Below are 22,546 nucleotides of genomic sequence, written 5' to 3'. Positions count from 1 at the left end.
TATGAGTTTACTGATTGCACCAAAAGAGTTCCTAAAATGAATTAACAAAAATATATTCAAAGAGATTTACAAAAGATATACACAGCGTCTAAAAGTTAGAACCCGTTAAAAAACCTCGTAGCAAATAAGTTAGTTTGATTGTACCAAATTGTAAATCAAACAATATTATATTCAGAGTCAAACAATTAAATTTCAACGCAGACTCTTAGCTCCAATTGCATAGCTCATTTACCAGTAAAAAACATGTACAAATATATATATTTCACCATTCATTTTATGCTGGAGAAACATTGCTATGTACAAATGGCAACTGCAGCAGTAATCGTAAATGGTGGGCATAAACTTTCTTTGTCCTCTTTTCATTTATATTGCTTTTGTGCAAGCATGAACAAACGTCTAAGAATCGTTAGAAACTACCGTATCCAGCATTTCCAAAGGAATTTTGAGACCAACTACTTGTCCAATGACCGAGAACCAGGAAACCAGATAGCGTTCAATAACAAAACCGTTTCTGTTCAAAGATGAATCACCATCGAAGAGGAGCTTCATCCATTCACTTGTCCCACATGGATGTAATTTGTACCATGGTCTGTTCAAATGTGGATGTTCCTACAAGATATACACTGAAACCGGTTAATGTATAGTACAGGGGTTAGAACATATCAAATGACAGTATGCAGATTATGGTTACTTTTAATATAAGATGTAGTTAAAAACTAGTAAATTCAATTTTACTAAAATCAACCCATCTGGAAGTACTCCTTTATTCATTGAGTTTTTCAAAAGTAATCCACAGTTTAAAGATGCGGAAGTTAATGCCAATTGCATTTACAGACCAAATTTAATGGCAATGAAACCTATATAGGCATGTCTCATCCTTAGTTTCTGCATTTTCCTTCCGTATCTATAAAATTTATTTCATTAAAGTAATAATCATAAGCAGAAGGCCAAGTGGACCAAATATTAATATACTTTTTGTATATTTTCAACAGAAGCGAAATCTTAGTACACCATAATCATGAAATATCGAGAAAAAATTCACTAAAAAAACAGAAGAAAAACCAATGATTTACCTCATTAGTTATAAATGTCCATTTCGATTCTGATAGTAACTTTGCAGAGTTACAAGGAAGATCATTTTCAATTTCATTGAAAGACAATAGTTGCCCATCTACATAATTAAACACCATCAAATATATAATGAATATTATTGATTTCAATAAAAGAAATTATATTATATACTGAAATATACAAATGCAGATGTAAATAAATGAGATAGTTCAATTCAACACAAACAGTTTTTGTTTTCATGACTAAACGATGATAAGATCGGAAAAGTTAAGAGACCAAATTTTAAAAAATCATCTATATTCAAAATTGTTTTAATGGATGGCTTATGAGACCTCCTTATAGTTTACGTCCCTACACATTTCAAATTAGATATCTTTTACAACCACAAGATAGCTTCAAATCTGACTACAGCTACATGGCACTGCGGTATAACCTTAAGCCATCCAACCTGACAGATATAAGCTCTGCAGGATGAATGATGTAGCCAGCATTTCTTATATCAACATCTATCAACATAAACATTGAATAGAACCACTGGATTACTTTAAAAGTAACAAGTTTTCTAAAAATCCAATAACAAGGTGGTTTTGGTTTTCAAAATTGTTTTAATGAAAAGCTCAAAGTCATAATTAATAATTATGCATCCTGTTGGAGACTTCATCTTTCAAACCGGGTGGGTGCAAGCCCTATATAACCAAAATATAGTATATAAGTAGGTGCAAACTTCATCTTCCATACTGGTTTTGTAATATTGAGTTAGACTTAAAATTTACTTTCTAAAATGATATCAAAACCTATCCTATCAAAGTTTGCTAGACCTATCACGAGAGAAATGTCGAGTTAAGTTTAAAGTCTACTTTCTATGATATAAACCAAAATACAAGACATGAATTCTATGAAGAACATGGTTATCATACTAAATTCCATAGTAAGAAACGTAAACATACCACTATGGTATGAACGAAAATACAGGACTGGAACTCTATATGAAGAACTGTAGACGATATGAAAATCATAGTGGTTTACTTCATGCTCTGGACCTAGTAGAGAGGGAAAAATACACTGTTGTAAGCAGTAGTAGGATTAAAACAGAGTGTTGAAAATTCCAAGAATAGTAGTAACCAAATTTAGGGTATGAAATTAATGAAGTTAGATTATAGACATCATATAGGTCATACATACTAAAGTGCCACAATCAACGGGCTCTTCTCTCTGCAAATCGTTGCTATCTTCTTTCCATGTCAGACTTCTAATACAATCTTCTTCCTGTGATGATAATCACAATCCAGTGAATTACATTTAATCAAACATTACCTATGTATTAGTAAACTAAATTGCTGGCAGACCTCACTTGATTTGATATGGCACATGTTCTCCATGGACAAGTATCCTTCCACCTGACAGACAAAAACCAAGAAAGCTGCTAAGCCTAAGCATAGAGCAATAATGCAGAGCATTTAGAAATCTTACGACAGAATCCAACCTTATGAGAAGCAACCAAATGCTGTTTAGGACACAGGATCCACTGCCATGGAGGAAAGGAAGGATTGAACATTTTCCACTTCTCAGAAAATGTACGAGCAGAAAGGAAAAATTCACTTGAAGATAGAGTCCCATCCCAAGGGATTATGTCCTCAACAGCACCGTTTAAGTCCATATCTTCAAAAAAGAAATGTATTTCTTATGATCAAATACACATTAGCAGAGCTATGTTTTTTCTTTTTCATTTATGGAGCAGGGGGACGAAAGAAAGCCAAAGCTAAGATGATTTTTACTTCTTTAGTCATCCGTTTTTATATCCATATTACTGCAAGAAATAAACTGTTACACAGAAAAGGTAGACGTATCACCGATTTCAAATTTTAAAAAATATCTACAATATCACTCATAATTCGATTTTAGTCAATCAAGATATGAAAGCAGGCAATCATAATTTCCAAGTGAAGAACAAGTTTAGGTCAAAAAGGATTCAGCACTTTCACAGATTACAAGGAGCTCAAGAGGAGAGAGAAAATTTAACCTCAACTTTTTTGGTGTTTTTGAAGACTCAAGGATAGTTCTCATATTATCCAAGACTTACGTTCCTTCCACTTCTTGCTTAGATGAACTCTTTAAGATCCTTGAGTGTGAGGATTGCAAAGGTCATCTTGGTTTGCCTGTTTTTTTATCAAATTAGTCCATCTCATGTGAGAGAACAAAAGGACAACTTTGAAGAAACTTTGACAAACCATAAAGGCAAGTTATGATGTGGACAATGTGAAAAGACAGCGGGTAGCTCTATGTGAAATAGCTACTTTGTCTGGGTGGCACATAGGAGATGATTGAAATCTAAGTTTTCAAAAGAATTTTTGAAGAGATATTCAGTAAACTGAATCCCACAACTTTCAGCGTAGCTAAACATCCTGTTGCACTGAATTCCCCAGTGTGAGATATTAAATCACTTTTGGAAATTGGATTAGATGATGTGTGGTCTATAAGAATCTTTGGAAGTGGGGGAATAGGAAAAACTACAGTTCCTAAGTCTGTTTATAACCACATTATTAATCAGTAAGAGGGCAGTGCTTTCATTGAAAATGTTAGAGAAGTTTCAAGTCAAAAGATTTGGAAAAGTCCAACTATAAGAAGCACTTGTTTCAGAGGTTTTGAACCACAGAGATTTTAAAGTGGGAAACAAATAGAGAGGAATTAATAAGATAAAAAATAGACTTTACTGTAAAAAGGTTCTCATAGTGGTTGATGATGCTAATTGATTGCAGCAACTGGAGTCTTTGGTTGGGGAATACAGTTGGTTTGGATCAGGAAGTAGAATCATCATAACAACTAGAGATGAGCATTTGGTAATTGCTGCCAATGTGGAAGCAACCTACTAAGTCAAAGAATTAAGTCATGGCCATGCTCTTGAACTGTTAAGTTGGTTTGCTTTGAATAAACAGCTCCAGGACCACGTAACAAATCTCTTACACGATGAAGTAGACTCTATATGCTAACTATGTCTATTTGTCAGTGTTTTGTCAAGAAAAAAGTAATAAAACACTAAAATTAAATTTCATGCTTCAGAATTCGATTCATGAAGTTATCCTTCCAGTTATGCTCATTATGTTGGATTTTTTTTATTAAAACATTATGTATAAACATATCATCAATGGGGGGATGCAATTGGATCAAGGGCAGAGGAGGCCAGATTCAGATGATGAACAACAAGAAGATTTTGAAGGAGGGAGGCACCGAGAAAGAGACAAAACGACGAAGAATCCTTTGTGCAGAGACCGTTGGGATCCAAGGAAAGATTGCTTGATGATAGTGCACCAGAAAACGACAATGTAAACACATTTTCTCTTATGCAAAGTACACAGCACGTAAAATGAAACAGCATTAATCAACAAAACAGAAACAAGAATTAAAACCTGAATGAATTCCGCAAAGTTAATCAGCAAAACGGAGACAAGAATCAAAACCTGCCTTCCGCAAAGCCTCCCAAATTTAATTCCTAAGTTTGGGAAAAGCAATGTTGAGGTTAAAGGAACTGGGGTTTTACAGAGGATTGTGGGTTGAGAAAAGGGATTAAGAATTCACGAAAAGGAATTGAAATTTCGAATTAATGGAAGATGCGAAGTACAGATTTAAGGAGCTGCTATTAACATTCAGATTGAGCTCCATCAACAAAAATTATATCAAGTTAGGGTTCTCAACTTAAGACTCTCCTCTTGAAACTAAATCCATATTTTCTTATACTTTAACAATATAATATTTTTTTAGATAGGAATTTTTTTATTTTTTGTAACATTTTATTAAAATGATATTATATAGAAAATTTATTTATTTATTGTAACATAAAAATGTTGGAATATTGCTGTTAATATTATTTATAGTAACATTTAAAAAAAATCACTATATATACAATAACATTTTTTAAAAAATATCATTATACTATACATTCCGTAACAATTTGAATAAATAACTATAACAAAGAAAATGTTACTAGAACTAATCACGTAGTGAAGGTGGAACAAATGACTTTGGTGACAAATTTGTAATGGTGTAGTTTTTCTCCTTTTTATTTTTTAGGTTTAATATATCATTTGGTCCCTATTTTTAGGGGTTTAGTTCAAAGTGATCTTATCTTTTAAAAAAATTCACTAAGATCACAAAAAAATGTTGAATCTAGTCATTTTCGCTCACGTCATTACGGTGCAATGATACTGTGACCAAACCTGGGTGAGTTGTGCAATTTGATGAGCTAAAAGAATTAAATGAAGAGAGAGAAACATAAATGGTTGTTTGAAGAATTAAATGCAGAGAGAGAATACACTCAATAACATTACACAACATACATTCACACACAATCCAACCTATCCATATATCAGCATCAAACGAATATAATTCATCATAACCATTAACCATAAAGATCAATACATTCATGACTTCTTGCATATTATCTTACTAACCACAGACCAAGTATATAACCCAATATTTCTAAAACAACTATGTTCCCTCCATGATCAAGTATTCAAGTCTTTCGGCTTCTCTGGACACTACCCAAGAATGAACCAGTTTTATACACCCACCTCTAGATTTCACCCTATATCACCCTATATACTATTCCACTCAATAATAACTCAAAAATGATATAATTTTCGAAACCCATAAAACTAGATATTTCACTGTTAGGACGACATCAATATAACTAAAACAAAGAATCCTTGCTTATTAACAACAAAATTGTGACCATTAGATAACTTCTGCACCTCTCTCATCAATCTTTATATCTTCAAAGAAAACTCCTTTAGTTTCCCCAGACCTATTTTATAGACCCAAAATTTAAAATTTGCATAACGAAAACCTTAGCATGTAACCCTTCACCATTCTTATAATCCACCCATGCAACCCCAGAATATCATTTGCGTACTTTACCTATCAACAAGGGACGTAGCAGCACATGCACAACAACAATTTCATGCACTTGGTATTAACAATATTATGATTTCCCTCCCAAGGTAGGTACCACGAAAACCATTAAATGCCAATATCAAGAACCCCTTCTAGCTCTCTGGATTCCAACGTCTACACTATACAGGAAGCAAATATAATATTTCTCTTCATCTTACCATGGCCCCCACATGCATTGAAACTCTTCACTTGCAAAAAGAAAACATGCACTCATATCATTGTGTGATGATAGTACATTACTCAACATTTATACTGCTTCCATACATTTAATACCCATCAAACATTCCATGTAATTACAAAATAATAATTTATTATACCCATAAACTCATGTTGGTATCTCTATTGAGAACACAACCCATCACCAATGCACTCTATTGTCATATTTCACTCATACAACACGTTAACACTTTCTGCTCTTATTTACATTCTTAACCTAGCCAATCCACGGCTACCCTCCAAAGATTCACGATATGCACTTATCTCTTACTACAAAACCACATGCACTGTAATCCTTCAACCCGTGCATTCATATTTTGGGAATAACATCCCAAACCATTTTTTTTCCTTAGCAACCCACAACCTTCCAATTGGGTATACTATCTATCCACACTGTTTCTCAAGATTAACAAGTTTCAAAGGAAACGCATCATGCTCAATCAATACATCAAAAAGTTAACTTCCCTTCTTTAAAGGCCCCTTGGTTCCTAGAAATTCCTGTGACTGCAACAAGGGTCCCTACGCAACTCCTTGGTACTCATGTCTTCTCCCTATTACTCACTACGCTCAAGGTGGAGGACAAAAAGTGGTGGTTTATCTCTTGCGCACTCTCTCGAGTTGTTCTAGAATGTAGCTTAGGGTTGCTTCTTATTTCGCACACAAGCCGCTGGAGCCCGCGCGTTCTTCCTCCCCTGCTACCACTGTCGTTGAGGATACCCACCTAGTGGCTCCTCCCGGGTCTCGCCGAACTCCCTCCAGTACCCACCGGGATACGTCGGTGCGGTTTCCCACCGGTATTGGTCCGACAGTGGTGGCGACGGCGTTGCTAGGATTTGCACCTAACTTACGTCATTTTTTAATATTTCTAAAATATTTACATAGTGCAACCTCTTCAAACGTGCCACGTATTCATCAAAGCACAACTCACTCAGGTTTGGCCATGGTGGCATTTAGACCGTTATGTTTTTAACAGCGTGAGCGAAAAGAATCGGATTGAACATTTTTTAACGAAATATGGGACCTTACTGAACTTTTTTAAAAAGTAGGATCACTTTGAACCAAACTCCTAAAAGTAGGGACCAAATGATGTATTAAACCTATTTTTTAACAAGCACAATGGTTTGTTGTTCAAGAGTAACAAACCGATCTATAAGTCGATCGGTCGTGTTGACCGTTAATCTGGAACATGACCAATTGGTTGACGTTCCACAAGATTAACTAGTCTAAAAATAATTTAGTGCAAATCAAGTAGGTAATTGTATTAAGGTATAATAGATCAGTGATAAAAAGCTTGTTACAATTTTTATAAATAAAAAGTTCAAGATAATTATTTATATTGATTATTGTATTCAATACTCTTACATTCATATACTTATTCACTTAAATATTGGAGTACCTTCTTCAAGTACCATCTGAACAATTGTGGAAGAACAAAACTCACTCAATACCTAGACATAAAAAAGTAAAGAGTGTCCAACTAATCCTATAGAAACACTTACAATAAACAAAAATTACTTGCAATGATATTTTAAAAATATTAAGCAAGCAAAACAAACTTTAGAACTTGGTTTATAATACAAATAAACCTTGACTTTAGAGATTTTTTTTGCCACCTTGATGTAAAATTAACCCTGAAAGCCTCTTTATTGTGAAAGCACATACATTCAAGCTACATAATGCATTAACTAACTTCAAATAGCTGCATCTTCAAAGTATACCCCCATAAAGGAATTAAACTCAACATATCTTGGCATATTCAATTGTCATCTTCCCGTCATGAGATTTTCTGAAGAAATGCTTCACATAATCCGAATACAACACATTTTTATACAAGGCTTTCTCTCCACTAGCAAGAACTTGGGGCAAAGGGCCAATCACATCTGAAGGTCTAGGGTTCACAAAAATAGGAACGGAAACCCTAGTTTTACTTCCATTGGCTGACACACGATGCTCAATACTCTTGTATCGTCCATTGCTCATCACTTGGAGTGCATCGCCTATATTGATCACTAGAGCACCGGAGATCGGTGGCACGTGAATCCAGTCACGGTGGTTCGGTGACCGGACATGGAGGCCGCCGGTGTCGTCTTGAAGGAGAATAGTAAGGGTTGAGACATCTGAATGTCGCCCTATTGCTACCGTTAGGTCATGGTTAGGGCAAATAGGATAATAATTCAGATTGATCCTCTTTGAACCCATAAATAATGCTTCGTTGGTCTCGTCAATTTTATTCACGTTTAACTTCTTCACTAACACATTTAAAAGTTTTTTTATCAAGATTTCTGATCTCTTCATGTATTCTAGTGCTTCATCCCTACAAGTAAATGTTTTTCTCTTTAGTTGGAAAAAAGAATATCAAATTTAAAATAACAAACATGAAGAATTGAACATATAAAATAGAAAAAGAAATGTTGATGTATATGGGAAATGAATTTTCTTTTTTGGAAAAAAATAGTAAACAGATTTTATCATTGTTAAGTTTTTTTTTATAAAAGGATATTTATATGCTAGTAGTGAAAACAAATGCACTATGTGTTTATATTCATGTGTTTACTTTTTTATGATTAAAATAAATAAAATTATTATTTATAACAATAAAAATAAGTATATATATTTTTTAAAATTTTATTTGTAGGTAACATTTTTATTATAATAGTTATTTTAGTTTAAAAATATGGTTAAGTGTAAAAACAATTATCAAATAAATAAAAGTTAAATTTAGAAGAAAAAAACTGTTGTGTAATGAATAAAAATGATGAAATGATTATTTTTAATTTAAAAAATCATTGTTTAAAGAATAAAATGAAATATAAAATATACACACCAGAAAGATAGAATTATACTTCATATAATGGTATAGATATTACGCAGTTCAATTCGTTTACATAATATTTTCAAAAAAATAATAACTATAGCTCAAAAGATCTTTTCATCCTAAGTTATATATCATAACTTTTTCTTTATAATTAATACTTAACATACACAAAAATTATATTTATTGCATATCATTACATCTAATTTAGGCACTTATGTAGATTAAACTCTCACTCTTAAAACATCTTCTTAAGATAATATTTTTTTTCTAAATTTTAGATGATATCGGTTTTCACTGCATGAAGTGTTTATGAAAATAATGTTTGAAATATATTATTTTGATATATTAAATATTTTATAGAATATTTTAAAATATTAAAAATCAATATATTTTGAAAATAAAGTAGAAGCGCTATATACTATTTGTTTTTAATTTACGGAGTTTCATTGCAGTTGTGTTTTTAAAAGATATTTGAGAGAAAGGAAGTTGCACCTAAATATTGTCATAGGTTTGCGGTTAAGTAACGATACTAGCTAAAATTAAATACACACTATTCCTTATATAGAAATAAGTAACCAATACACGCTATTCCATATATACATAATACATATATATATATATATATATATATATATATATATATATATATATATAAGTAATTAATAAGAGAGAATTTAAACATGTCATTCTTTTAATTATTTAAATATGAATTTTATGAGAAAATAAGAACAGAATTTTAATAATAAATCTAACTCAATTCTATAAAATTAATTTACAAAATAAAATTTAATGAATTTTAAATGTTATTTAATTTTACAAAATTAATTTATATATAATAAAATTTCCATTCATTTATATATTATGAATTAATTTTATTTTAAATTGACGTGAAATTTTTGACATTAATTTTTTAAGGTTTAATACCTTATTTTGTCCCCAATTTCGCTCGACAATGTTAAATTAGTACATCCTTTAAAACGTGCGTCAATTACGTTCCTACATCCGTACAAACGACCTTAATAGAAGAGAGAGAAAAATAATTAACGCTCTTTGTACAAAATAGGGTATTAAGCCATTTTTTAATTATGTTTTTTAACTTTGAAGTTGAAAAAATTTATATTAAGCTAATTTTGACTTTTAATTTATTTATATTTTGTTTTAAAAAGTGTTGAGGGAGAAACCCAAGAGGTTGAAAGATAAGATTACCTGCAAGCAGGTGGCCATGTTGATTGAGCTTCATCCTCAGAAACATAGAACAAACTGAGATAATCCTTCCATTCGAGAGCTTTCTCAGCTTCAGGGCTAAAGCTAGAGCCATACCTGACATGGTTGGAAACCGAATTCTGTTTGGTGAACTTAACCTTCTCTTGAGGTGGCATCTCATAGAACCTATGAGTTGCATCCTTCACATTCTCCAACACATGCAGAGGCACTCCATGATTGATGATTTGGAAGAAACCCCATTTCTCAGCAGCATCACAGATCGCATCTTGCACTTCACCATCGTCCCCATTCGACATGTCAATGATGGGAATGGACTCTCCATGCACAACCTTCACCGTTCTCTCTTCCAATGGCTGAATGTACTCTCTCGGAATACTCTTCAGACCCATCTCAGAGACACCCTTTACACCATTTCCCTTAACCATCACGAATTCACTCAGATCTGATGACGACATTGCTGCTGCCATGTCTTTCAATTTTCTAATCTTTTTCTTAACTATTTGATCTTGTGTCTGCCAAATGCATGCCATCCACAGCTATTTATATCTGCATATGTACCGACTTTTCTTTCACCGAATGGACTTTAAGATGTAGAATTTATTTTCAATTGTACTTCAATTAATTTTAACATAAACTGGTCCAAACATGTCAGAAAATAACAGAAAATAAAATAATTTAATCTTGCTTTGATGCTTTAATTTTGGCTTACCAACTCAAATGGCATGTTGCATATGATTTTGTTCATATAATAATATCCAACAAAACCAGCATGCTGCATGATTAGGTCAATACATGTACATATTTATATATATATATATATATATATATATATATATATATATATATATATATATATATATATATATATATATATATATATATATATATATATATATATATATATAATCAGAAGTAGCTGCACAACAGTGAGAGGCATGCAGTGTACATAAATTTGTAATTACAGGTTGTTTTAGTTTTAGGATAATTTGAAAACAATTACTAAAGTAAATAGATTTTTTTTTTAAAGTACAGAATGTGGAGAAGTTGTGTTTGAGATACACAATCTGTCTTTCAAAATATCACTTAATTTTTTTTTAAATAGTATAAAAATTATATTTTAAAATTGAAGTTAAATTTAGAAAAGAAATAGTAAACCTGCAGTTATCTTTGGTTAGAATCATATTTTAAATTATGACTTTATTATTTTTTTTTAAATAAAACTATGATTCAGATCATGTCTACTTTTATTATAAAAATACAATTTTTATTATAAAAATACAATTCAAATCAGATTTTGAAATACCATTTTTTATTAGAAATGGTGCTTTAAAATCATAACTTTTTTTTTATAATGATGGAAAGTTTTGTCTATTCTATTTAGAATTTAGTTTTTAATGAAAATTTATTTTGAGTGATTTTATCAAAATGAATATCCTGAGTAATTGAATTCAAAGATACAAAAATAATAATTACCAATATACGAAATATTGGTAAACTGCAAGAAGTCATCTAAACTTAATCACGAAACATTATTTTTGGTTCAGTTCGAATTGAATATTAAATTTAAATTTAAATTAAACTAAAACAAATTACATTTGATTTTTTTTTATATTTGGTTATGATGATGATGATTTAATGCATAGTTTAAGTAAACTTTAGCTGAACCATCTCTATCGCATTTATGCATTGATTCCATGTTCGAGATAGTGCAAATAATGATGAAAAGTTCAGAAAAAAATTATTTATTTGACCAACATCTTAATTTCACCCATAAAGATGAAGACTTTAAAAAAAAAATTTCCTTACATCATTTCTAATTTTTTTTAGTAAAGGATTATTTTCTGAACATATATAAAAAAAATTTTAAAATAATATTTATAATTCAAATTATCTATCGATAAGATGAAATAGTAGAACATGTTTTCTTAAATCTTATAATATTTCATCTTTTAGAATTTAAAAAACATGAAGATCATAGATATAATTAAAAAAATAATTTAAGAAATTAAATAAATTATAATTTTATTTTAATTTTACATAATGTTAAATTCGTTGGGCAAGTCAGTTTATGTTTGTTGGACAAGCGGATCTCACTAGGTGAAAGTTTGTGTTTAGGATTTCTAAGTTTTCTTAAACTTAGTGCCTATATATAGAGGTAACAAAAGTTAATGTAAACACTTTTAAGTCATATTATATGCATTTGCATTCTTTGAGAGAAAATTGTCTTGGTTATTGAATTAGAACTCTAATTCTTATGAAAGATTAATATGGTGAATCTTCACTTGAATTATCCATTTGCTAGATTATGACGCTCAAATTCTTGTCTTATTCTGCATTTTTTCCTGATTTATTTTTGTTTTGTCTCTTAAGTATTCAAATTCAGAAACAATCGCACTCTTCTCTGAATATGATCGTATCATATGCTATCTAAAGCAAGGTTCTAGTTTGAATATCTTCTTTTATCTTATTTTTCTATCATATTAAAAAACAAGCAAAAACCAATGTTTTATCCAATTATGTGAGTTTTGAATTTTTGTTTCTATTCTTCGTTTAAATTGTGCATTTCTACATTTGATTCATGTAAATTTCTTGTTTTTTTTCTGATTAATTGTTATTTACCTTGACCTTGCATGAGTTTTGGTGTTTGATTAACAATCTCTTTAATTTTCTTTGTTAGTGTGTTGAACTACAAAAAAAAAAAGGAAAGAATAGTGGATTCAAATCGAAAGAAAACAAATATATATTGAAAAAAATGTAAGAATCCAAGAGTAAAAAAAACTTGTAGAACTCAACACAAATAATTATGTTGCATTATTGTTTATGATTTTTAATCTATTAAATTATATTTAGTCTTTTTTTAGAGTTTATGCTTGTCTCATTTAATTCTTTTGTTAGTCCTATAATTTTCTATTTTTATTGCTTTATGTGTTTTAAAATTTATTCTTGTTTAGAGTTTTGTATTTTTTTTACCTATTAAGTCGAGATTTAGATCTTTGCTTAAGCAACTAGAGTTCTTTGTCGAGCGTTAAAAAGGTAAAAGAGTACTTTATATATAAAATGAGTGATAGAATTTGAATTTCTCCAAACACTTTTCAAAACAATTTTTATTGGATTTTGAAATCCATCTAATTCTTCAATGTTCAAAATTCATTAATTTTTCAATAAATTTCAAAATTTATTAAATATTTCATTAAATTTTGAAAATATTAATTTTTTCTAATTTTTTAATTATTTTATTTAACTTTATTAAAGGGTTTTTTTTATTTATTAGAGGTGTAAGAAGAAGTTTTCGGATAAGGAGGAGAAACATCCATCTTAATTTCCTAGTGAAATATCAAGGAGAGTGAAGAATGCTTTGAATATTATTTAAACTTGTATTACCCAATAAAATTTGAGAGTTACTCCCTCAACCACCACACACTCTTCCCTACATCTTTCCAATTTTTTTAATTCCAAAAATACTATTATTACTTTTACCCTTAACCTTTTTTAACTTTTTTCTCAAAATCTTAATTTTTTACTCTTTTATTCACTCAGCCACACATCATACCCCCACCCTATACCCTCTACCATTTTTAATTTTTTCTTAAAACCCTAATATTTTACTCTCTTATTCACCACCACGCTCCCACCTCCACAATCTTACTTTCTCTCTTCCTCTCTTATTCTCCTCTTCCTCTTTTCCCAATTTTTCATTTTCGTCAAGGTTCTATGTGAACATGTGTTGTCTGTGTGCTGGGTGTTGTGCGTGTGTTGGGTGCTGCTACGTGCCTCCTTTTTGTGTTAAATGAAGAAGAAGAGAAACACAAAAGGCGACAACATATACGAGGTATCTGTAAAACACTTAAACGTATCTCAAAATTCGTCCACAGATATTGACATCTATTCTGAACTTTGTATTCACACTTGGGAACCTTTTGCTTGGCACCACCACTCAACTGCCTTCGACCACCACAATAGCACAGTTAGACGGGAGAAGAAGCAAGAGAAATCTGATTTCTGTAGGAGTGCTTGGGTGTGAGGGTGCATTGATAGAGTTGGTGGATGTTGGTGAAAGTAAATACATTTTAACCACCACGTATTAAATATTTTACAGAGACAAAAGAGAAATGGAGAAGTGTAGGGAACAATGTGTAGTGGTGGAGAGACACTCTCAAACTTTTATCCTGCGTTCAATTACTTTCAGTAATGGTAGTTCTAAATAAATTAGGGCCCATTTTTTACGAGGAAAGCTAAAACTTTCAAATCAAGAGCTAAAAAAATTATCAGAAAATGTCACTTAAACTCTAAAAATATTGTTGTGATGAAAAACTGCTCAAATAAGTTCAATGTTTTATCTGAAGAATATGGCATCAAAAAAGAGTTTGCAATTTCCAACACTTTCGTGGATGAAGGTGACTGATAATTTTATTATAGCATGCATAACATGCTATACTTCATAAGTGGTATTTGAGAAATTAAATCATTTTTAATAAATTAGAGAAATTTATTTATAATATCTCATCTAAAACATTTATTTACTTTCAATCAATATCTTGGTTTTCATCATTTAAAATCAATATTTTACCAGTCTGCTAAACAAAACGATATGTAAAATACAACGAAGAAGCTTCAAGTATCCAATGATAAAGATACTGAATTAAAATTATCCACCCTGAATCAGTTATTTTTTCCGTTCTACTCAAATACGGAAAATATGTTTAGGAACAGTTGCTCGACAGCACATACTACTACTAGTGACACTCTTTCAAAAAAATCTACCAAAATTATAATAGAAAATCATGAAATGAGAAAGTTCCAAAACAACAGATGGAAGCCGAGAAAGATAGAGTGCAAAGGCATGAAAGCAAAGAGTGTACAAAACGAGAACAGAGTTCATACATTAGAGGATCAGAATATGTTGTGCTACAAAAGTTAAATTTAAGCATGACATTTTACCTCTACATTTGAGGAAGTGCAACAATACAACAGCTTAAAGGTTAAGACTAGATATTAAACAAAAGGATCATAATTACCCCGTTCTCACATCTCACCTAACTAGTGGAGATAAGTGGCTTGGTACTGATACCCATTTCCAAAGTAGTTGCCAAGGCTGGGAGACATGTTATACGTTGCAGTGCTCATGAGAGGGGGGCAATGATTATCCGTTGGTGCAGGGTACATGTACGGTGGTCGGTCGTATACATACTGTGGATACCTGTCAGCAACTCTAGCATACGAAGTTTTATCACAGGGGATGTTAGTGACGCGTGGACCATATCCAGCACCATTTGCGCGAGGTCTCTTGGGTTGAGGTTTCGTTGCTTCAGTTTCTCTCTTCTTGTCAGCTTTCGCCTTCTCTAACTGTATTAATCGTTTCTGCAGAGGATCCAGAGGATACTGCTCATCAAGTTTATGTTCTTCAATGCACTTTATTACAGCCTTAAGAGCAACCAGCTCCCGTTCATTAACCTCAATCTGAGACAGAAGTCGGTAGGAATATCAAAAAGAAAGAAAATAAAAACTGTATATTACCACAACATATGTTTGTGCCATGTATAGATGCATTTCATCAGAAGTATGCAAGATATGTTTGCGCCATGTATAGATGCACTTAGAACCCTTAGGTACCCAGAGAAGCAGTTTTTGTCTGATTATTTCGATACCCCAATACCACGCTTCATAAATTTCAACATGAGTAATAAAGTAAAATATCTTAAAGCCATTACATCTACATGCGGAACAGAATGATGTGTCCACTTATTCTGATTCAGCTTGACAGATTTGAATATATAAATTATTTTGGATTTACAATGCATATAATTTAAATTGTGAAATAAAGTTAATTTTAATTATTGACAATTTCGTTTTAAAAAACCCATTGAAATTCAATTTAGAGAAAAAGAAGAGTTTAAATTTAAAGGAAGAATGAGGATCAGGAATACAATAAACTACATCAGTGAGCAATCATAAGTCAAATAGTAAACCAAAAGCTCTGTGTACACTGTACAGTGTATACTGAGAATTAAAAACCTCACGAGCTGTCACAACATGCATATCCTTTAGGTCCTATACATCAAAGACGGCAAACTCTAAAATCAAGATATTTTTGTAATGCATTTAGACTTTCATGAGGCTTTGGCACCAAATTACTTTCTAAAAAAAATATATCTGTTGCCGCTATATAGATTTAAGCAAAAATATTTTATTTCTCGTAGAAGAGTCCTTGTCTAAATTTTTTTCCTTAAACAAACACGAATGGAGTATGAAGGCCTTCAAGTTCATCAGTTTTACCAACAGGGCTCATAACATTTTGAAGAGTAGTGTTTCTATCTGCTAAGGAACTGTTAGGAACCAGAATGAATAGAAACACGAAACAAAATTATTGGAAACAAGAACCATTATAAAGGATGACCCCAGTAATCCTAGAGCTAATCTCTTCAGAAACAGATGAGTCCCTGGCACAACCCCTCAAAGTCGCTAATAGAAAAGACTCCTTGACGATGATCCACTCCTTACCCATCTCCAAACAATCATTCACATTCAAACTAATTGCCACATCAGAAGCCCTTCTCTAATTCCACCATTCATCTTAAATGAGTGTCCTATCAGAAACTTTTCTAGCGTTTCATATGATAAGAGGCATAGCTTTTATATGCTATCTTGTTTTAGAAAAATGACACAAGTGGCATGCAATTATGACCCTAAGAAAAACAATATTAGGAAAACACAAAAAGCTAGGCAGTATCTCAGATAACTAGCTCAAACAGTGAAAAGAACACAATGGTGGAATAATTACTTCATATAGAAGAAACTCAAGTCAATAACACACCTGTGCAGTGGGAGATGAGTTAAGACTTTTAACAGGAGAAGAAGCTTTTCTTGCATCTTTCAAGTAAGACTTGAGTAAAGTAACGGGAGAAAACTGTTCAGTAAGATCAAATGCAAAAGCCAAGTTAACAGCATCAATTTGCCGCCCACTGTTCACCAAAACCTCAATTACACCTGCATATCCAAAAAGTAAAATGAAACACTAAAAACAAAAATAAATATAGAATAAACAAAAAAATTAAAACATATGCCTTGCATAAATACAGCTTAAAATTCAAAATTTCCTATAGCTTCTATAAAGTTTTATATCATGACAAGCATAATAAGGATCAAATACACACCAGACATCTTTTCTGACAGCCCAAGGAAACGACATAAATCAGCAGTTTGACGGCGTCGAGATACCATTGGAATCAATCTGGATAACTCCTCCTCATCAAAACCAGAGGCAATACCAAAACTAGCTACAAGTTGTAAAAATGCATGAGCCTCCAGAGAATTCCCATTGCTAGCATCCATGTCAAGAGCATCCAATCTGGGTTTCCACTCTTCAGAAACTGCCTTTGCCCTGTCCTTGATATCTTCTGAAATTACATTAGAAACACAATCTGAGTTGCTCAAGAAATCACAGAGACATTCCATCAGCATGATACAAGTTCGGCGAAGACCCAATAAGTTAGCATCCTTCTTTACATCCTGATTTGACACTTCTGTACAGTAAAATCCTTCCAGAGAATCTAAAACTAAACGAGCAGCATTAGGAGCAGCTCTTAATGCATTTGGTATTTCATCCCTTACAGCAGCCAGGTTCTTACGGTTATCAGATATGAATTTATGAATTCCAGCAGCATCCATCTCCTTGCATAATTTCACCAACTCTGGATAAGATACCAACTCCACATTTCCATTTTCAGGAAGTTTTACATCTTCCACATAACCTTCAGCTGCAGTGGACACGTTATCCACAGGTTTCTCCTCTACAACTACTATCCCTCCTTTACCACCATTTGAGACAGTAGCCAATTCGAGTGATGAAATCTTCCTGTGCTTTTCTCGAGCATTTACAATGGCAAATACAGCAGCGTCTCTTTTCTCTTGAATCCTCTGGAACGAAGCTTGCTCCTTGGCAAAAACAGCGGCTTCCCGCTTCTCCAACAGCTGGCGAGCTTTCATTGTCTTGTTTTCAAACTCTTTCTCCTGGTCTTCCAATTCATGAAAGCGCCTCTTCAAGGATTTCTCAAGACCATGAAAATGTTCCTCTAGTTCTTTCCATTTCATGTTAAGTGTAACAGCCCGATAATTTTCAAGTTCAGCAAATGCCTTCTGCAGCTGTTGTATCTTAGAAGTTGTAGAATCCATCAGTGTAGCAACTGAATCCGAGTCTTCCATGGCAGAGAAGCTGAATATAAATAATGAAACCAAAACCAAGTTTAGAATTTTGTACACAGACCACGTGCAGTAGCAAGAACTAAACATATACCATCAATGAAAATAGTCATCATCTTGATATGGATAGTCATACATGCACCAAATGAGAAAAACAATATTTGTACTATCCAGATGCAAGAAAAATAAAACAATAAAAGACAGATAAAAGTTGTCACTGAGAACATCAATGATGAAGGTTGAGAGAAAAAGCTAATAAGGCTTACGGTTTTAGGTTTATGATAATGCATAATCAATTACCTAAAATAGGATTTTGTCAGACATCAAAATTTTGAACACAACACTGTGAAGTAAGGTTGAAGTTTCTAACTTCTTATACATTTAAGAACTCAGTAGCTTACAAATTTTGTAATGTAGACTGGCAAGTAATAATGTGTGCTCCTCCAAAAACTCCCTACTCGATAAAGTGTGTGCTTAATTCAGCTTATTATGAAGAAATAATTGGTTATTATAGTAAGATTTAGAGAGAATTTTTAAAAATAATCAATAACGACCTAGATTTTAAGATTTTCCAGTTAAACACTGAAACTGAACACTTTATTGCAAACAAAAATCCAACTATTTCTGTTACAGAGTATTAATAACATATTCACACAAAAATAGATACTATTTTCATATAGTGAAGTCAGCTTACAGATTTAGAAATGAAATTATTAGCATGAACACAAAATTGACCAGCATTCAGTAAAATTATGCTCCAATTTGCAACGATATCTACACATTAGGAATAAGATTCTCTCGAGTGAAGAAATAACAGTATAGCGGTGCAATTCCCATTCAACAGTTTCATATTTACTTGAAATAAACCAAGAAAGCTTATTAGAAGATTGTCAACTATTAATCATTAACTATACTCTGAAATATAATTTGAACGGCAGAGCATCCAGTTCCTTACACAATAATAGCAATACCCTACAGCTAAAGTTAATACTACGAGTGAAAAAGAAAAAAGAATCTAGCGCAGCTTCCCCACAGACAACTCATTTAAGTACACAATGGGCGAAAGCTAGCCTTATTACATCATTAAAAACTCCAGCTGAAATTTCAAAACAAAACCCAAGTTCAATCCACTTAATTAACTATTTTTGGCATCAAATTTTACCCCTCCACGGAATCCTCACCTGTTCATCTCTATACAATTCGTCGGTCAGCTTAATTAGTTACTAGAACGACCTTCAGACTCCAAAAACAAAAATTAAAAACAAATGCTAAGAAACTTACCAACGAGGATATCCAGATCTAAACCTTCTGAATCACGCCAACAAAAACCCTAAAATAGAAACAGGGGCAAATCAGCACAACATTTCTACTCATTAGTTAAGGCAAGGCAATTTCAATCATCAAAAGAAACTCATAAAAATAACTAATAAAACATATCAAAAGACAACAATTTAATAAAAATCACCGAATAAAATCACAAGTTCAGTTGAGCATATAAAAAAAAAATAGCACAATTCACCACAGTGCAATTCGTGAGCAGATTTCGAGCACAATGCCCCGAAAATCTCTCAATCGACGAACGCAGTAAGCGGATTCCTGCTCCGCATAAGCAGACAAAGCCGATCTAAACCGACAGCAAGAAAACAAAATCACGGAAATATATACATATATTTATATAGAAAGATAGAGAGAGAAAAAAAAGAAGCATTACCTAATTGACGTGAAAAAAAAAGTAAAAAAAAAATAGAAAGAGAAAGAGAGAGAGAGAGAGAAATTGTCAATCCATTTTCTCACAGAAACGTGAAACCCTAGGAGAGAGAGAAGTGAGGAGAAGAAGACGAAGAAAAGAATATGTGGTCGTAGTGTCTGTTTAATTAATAGAGTGTGTCTCTGACACTCTTTCTTCACTATTTTTTCTACTGTCTTTTGTTTTTTCCTTCTAAAATTAGTATTTTAAATAATAAGATTTTTTTAATTAAATTATAATATCTAAATAAAAAACATTCATTTAATATAGTTATAGTTACACAAAATTTACTTTTTATCTGCATATATATTTTTTTAATTTTTTAGGGTCTGAAATCATAAAAAAAAAGTTTTACAAAATAATTTTTAAACATAAAAAGTGAAAGATAATTTTAGCCTAAAATGAATCATTTTAATTCTTGTATTTAATTGGAATTTCTATTTTTTGAGAGTTCCGTTTTGGAATTGGCGTTTTCCGTAACAGACAGAGAAAAGGATTGAGGAAACTGCGCAGTGTGTGGTTGAATGGAGTGAATGCGACGGTGTCTTCGACAAAGTTAACAAACAGATATTCTTCTCGGGAGCTGTTACAGTCACGTATGTTTTTAATAATTTAAAATATATTAAAAATTAATTTATCAAAATTAATTTATTTTAAAAATACATAAAAATTCCAAAAAATGTAAAATTTATGTCATATCATATTTAAATATTGGAAAGAATAATAAATAAAATAGTATCATTAACTACTAAAACATGTATGCAAATATTATTATATATCAAACAGTTATTCACACTATTTTATACTTTGTCAGTTTGAAGAATGTATGCAACAATTATTAATTATTCTATGGCATTTGGTGATAATACTAACTAATAATCAATCAATAGTTCAACAGTAAGGATGGCAAATCTGAATTATTATACAATGAATATTGGGAAATAAGAATTTTTAATCAGATTTATAAGAGTAGGTATAGTTTTAAATATTAAAATATTACGGTGCATATTTTAATTATTAAAATAATTTAAATTTATTTGGTATTCTGGTTTAAGTTTTATATAATTTTTTCTTGTTAAATTTTTATAATATTTTATTACATTTTATAAAAATGTTGAATTAATATTTGAGTTGTTATAAACATGAATATACTATTCATCATCCAATAGAAATAAGATGAATTACAAATTTTATATCTATCACTTATTATAGAAAACTGTTAGTAGTGGGTTTTAAGCCTAACTCAACCCCACAAAACTAGTTAGTAGGGGGTGAGGTTTGCACCCACTTATAAACTAAGAATTGACCTTATCTCTAGTCGATGTGGGACTTCCAACAAAAACGAAGATTAGTATAACTTTTTTTTTAGAATGAAACCTATATAATATTTATAGTTAAACTTGTACCCATTCAATTCTCGACTATTTATAAGTTCAATAATTAGTGCAACTTAAGATTTAAAAAAAATCAAATAATTATTTAAACAATTTTGTTATTACACTCTCACTCTCTAAAAACATTAAGGCTTTGTTATTTTTTTAATGAATTTATGGGTAATTGAGAGTGTATTTGGAAGTAAAGTTTGTAAGAATTGTGTAGAATTTGATTGATGTGACAGATAAAAAAAATTTGTTTAATGGATAGAAATTGAAGATTACCAAAATGCCCTTAGTTATTAATGTAATATAAAATGATAATTATTAATGTTATATTTAATTGTAAAAGAGTTTATAAAGAGTAAAAAATTAATATTAATTATTAAAATTAATTTTAATATTGTAAAAAAAAGGAAAAGAAAAATTAATTTTTTAGATGAAAATAAATTGTATTATTATTATTATTATTATTATTATTATTATTATTATTCTTTTATTATTATTATTATTATTATTATTATTAAAAAAAGTTAGTAAATTACATTAGATAAATAAAAGTGTTAGCCTTTTAACATATACTATAAATAATTATTACAAAAGTTAAGGTAAAGGTGGGTTGTTAAGAATGGATTATTTACAAGTTGCTTGAATTAAGATTCTGATAAATATTTAATCGTTTTTGTTATTTATACGAATTAAACACGTACAAGGGAGTATACAACTCATCCCTACCGAAAGACTTCTTTGAGAGCTTATGAAAATGATAGGTATATTGATTAAATGACTTTAATTAGTTAGTTAGGGGTCAATCAGTGAGTTACTCAAATAAGAGAACTTTTACAATCCAGCTTAAGTATAAACTAAGTTGTTCTAATAAAATAAGCTTAGCTCATTTTCTTAAAAGTAACCAAAACGCAACACACACCTTGTGCAAGCTCTCCGGCCACGACACCG

At 31.2% G+C, this 22,546-nt stretch overlaps 3 protein-coding genes across 12 annotated transcripts; all 3 read right to left on the bottom strand.

The window, feature by feature from the left end:
* Nucleotides 1-89: 89 nt before the first annotated feature.
* Nucleotides 90-4,767, bottom strand: LOC108346361 (ubiquitin-like-conjugating enzyme ATG10). 9 transcript variants are annotated; one of them, XM_017585438.2, is made up of 8 exons: nt 4,476-4,767; nt 3,092-3,227; nt 2,555-2,730; nt 2,418-2,468; nt 2,250-2,337; nt 2,019-2,111; nt 1,074-1,171; nt 90-609 (listed from the first exon to the last, which is right to left on the bottom strand). In XM_017585438.2, the coding sequence occupies exons 3-8, from the start codon at nt 2,726-2,728 to the stop codon at nt 397-399; spliced, it is 717 nt and encodes a 238-aa protein (XP_017440927.1). In that variant the 5' UTR covers nt 2,729-2,730; nt 3,092-3,227; nt 4,476-4,767; the 3' UTR covers nt 90-396. The 9 variants fall into 9 exon arrangements, with proteins under 9 accessions (XP_017440927.1, XP_052724149.1, XP_052724145.1 ...); XM_052868189.1 differs by having other exon boundaries at nt 2,423-2,468; XM_052868185.1 differs by lacking the exon at nt 4,476-4,767 and adding an exon at nt 4,297-4,458.
* Nucleotides 4,768-7,735: 2,968 nt separating this feature from the next.
* On the bottom strand, nt 7,736-10,786 carry LOC108347270 (feruloyl CoA ortho-hydroxylase F6H1-3). The gene is made up of 2 exons (XM_017586437.2): nt 10,256-10,786; nt 7,736-8,548 (listed from the first exon to the last, which is right to left on the bottom strand). Exons 1-2 carry the CDS (start codon nt 10,738-10,740, stop codon nt 7,972-7,974), a joined length of 1,062 nt encoding a protein of 353 aa, XP_017441926.1. The 5' UTR covers nt 10,741-10,786; the 3' UTR covers nt 7,736-7,971.
* Nucleotides 10,787-15,127: 4,341 nt separating this feature from the next.
* LOC108347536 (FRIGIDA-like protein 3) lies at nt 15,128-20,338 on the bottom strand. Of its 2 annotated transcripts, XM_017586841.2 has the most exons (6): nt 20,181-20,338; nt 19,989-20,093; nt 19,751-19,799; nt 17,425-18,482; nt 17,085-17,257; nt 15,128-15,730 (listed from the first exon to the last, which is right to left on the bottom strand). In XM_017586841.2, exons 4-6 carry the CDS (start codon nt 18,470-18,472, stop codon nt 15,311-15,313), a joined length of 1,641 nt encoding a protein of 546 aa, XP_017442330.1. In that variant the 5' UTR covers nt 18,473-18,482; nt 19,751-19,799; nt 19,989-20,093; nt 20,181-20,338; the 3' UTR covers nt 15,128-15,310. The 2 variants fall into 2 exon arrangements, with proteins under 2 accessions (XP_017442330.1, XP_017442331.1); XM_017586842.2 differs by lacking the exon at nt 19,989-20,093 and having other exon boundaries at nt 20,181-20,331.
* Between the last annotated feature and the right edge of the window lie 2,208 nt (nt 20,339-22,546).

Source organism: Vigna angularis, chromosome 9, assembly GCF_016808095.1.
Source record: "Vigna angularis cultivar LongXiaoDou No.4 chromosome 9, ASM1680809v1, whole genome shotgun sequence".
NCBI classification, from domain to species: domain Eukaryota; kingdom Viridiplantae; phylum Streptophyta; class Magnoliopsida; order Fabales; family Fabaceae; genus Vigna; species Vigna angularis.
Note: the sequence above shows the minus strand (reverse complement) of the source record. Positions and strands in the feature narration are given on the sequence as shown.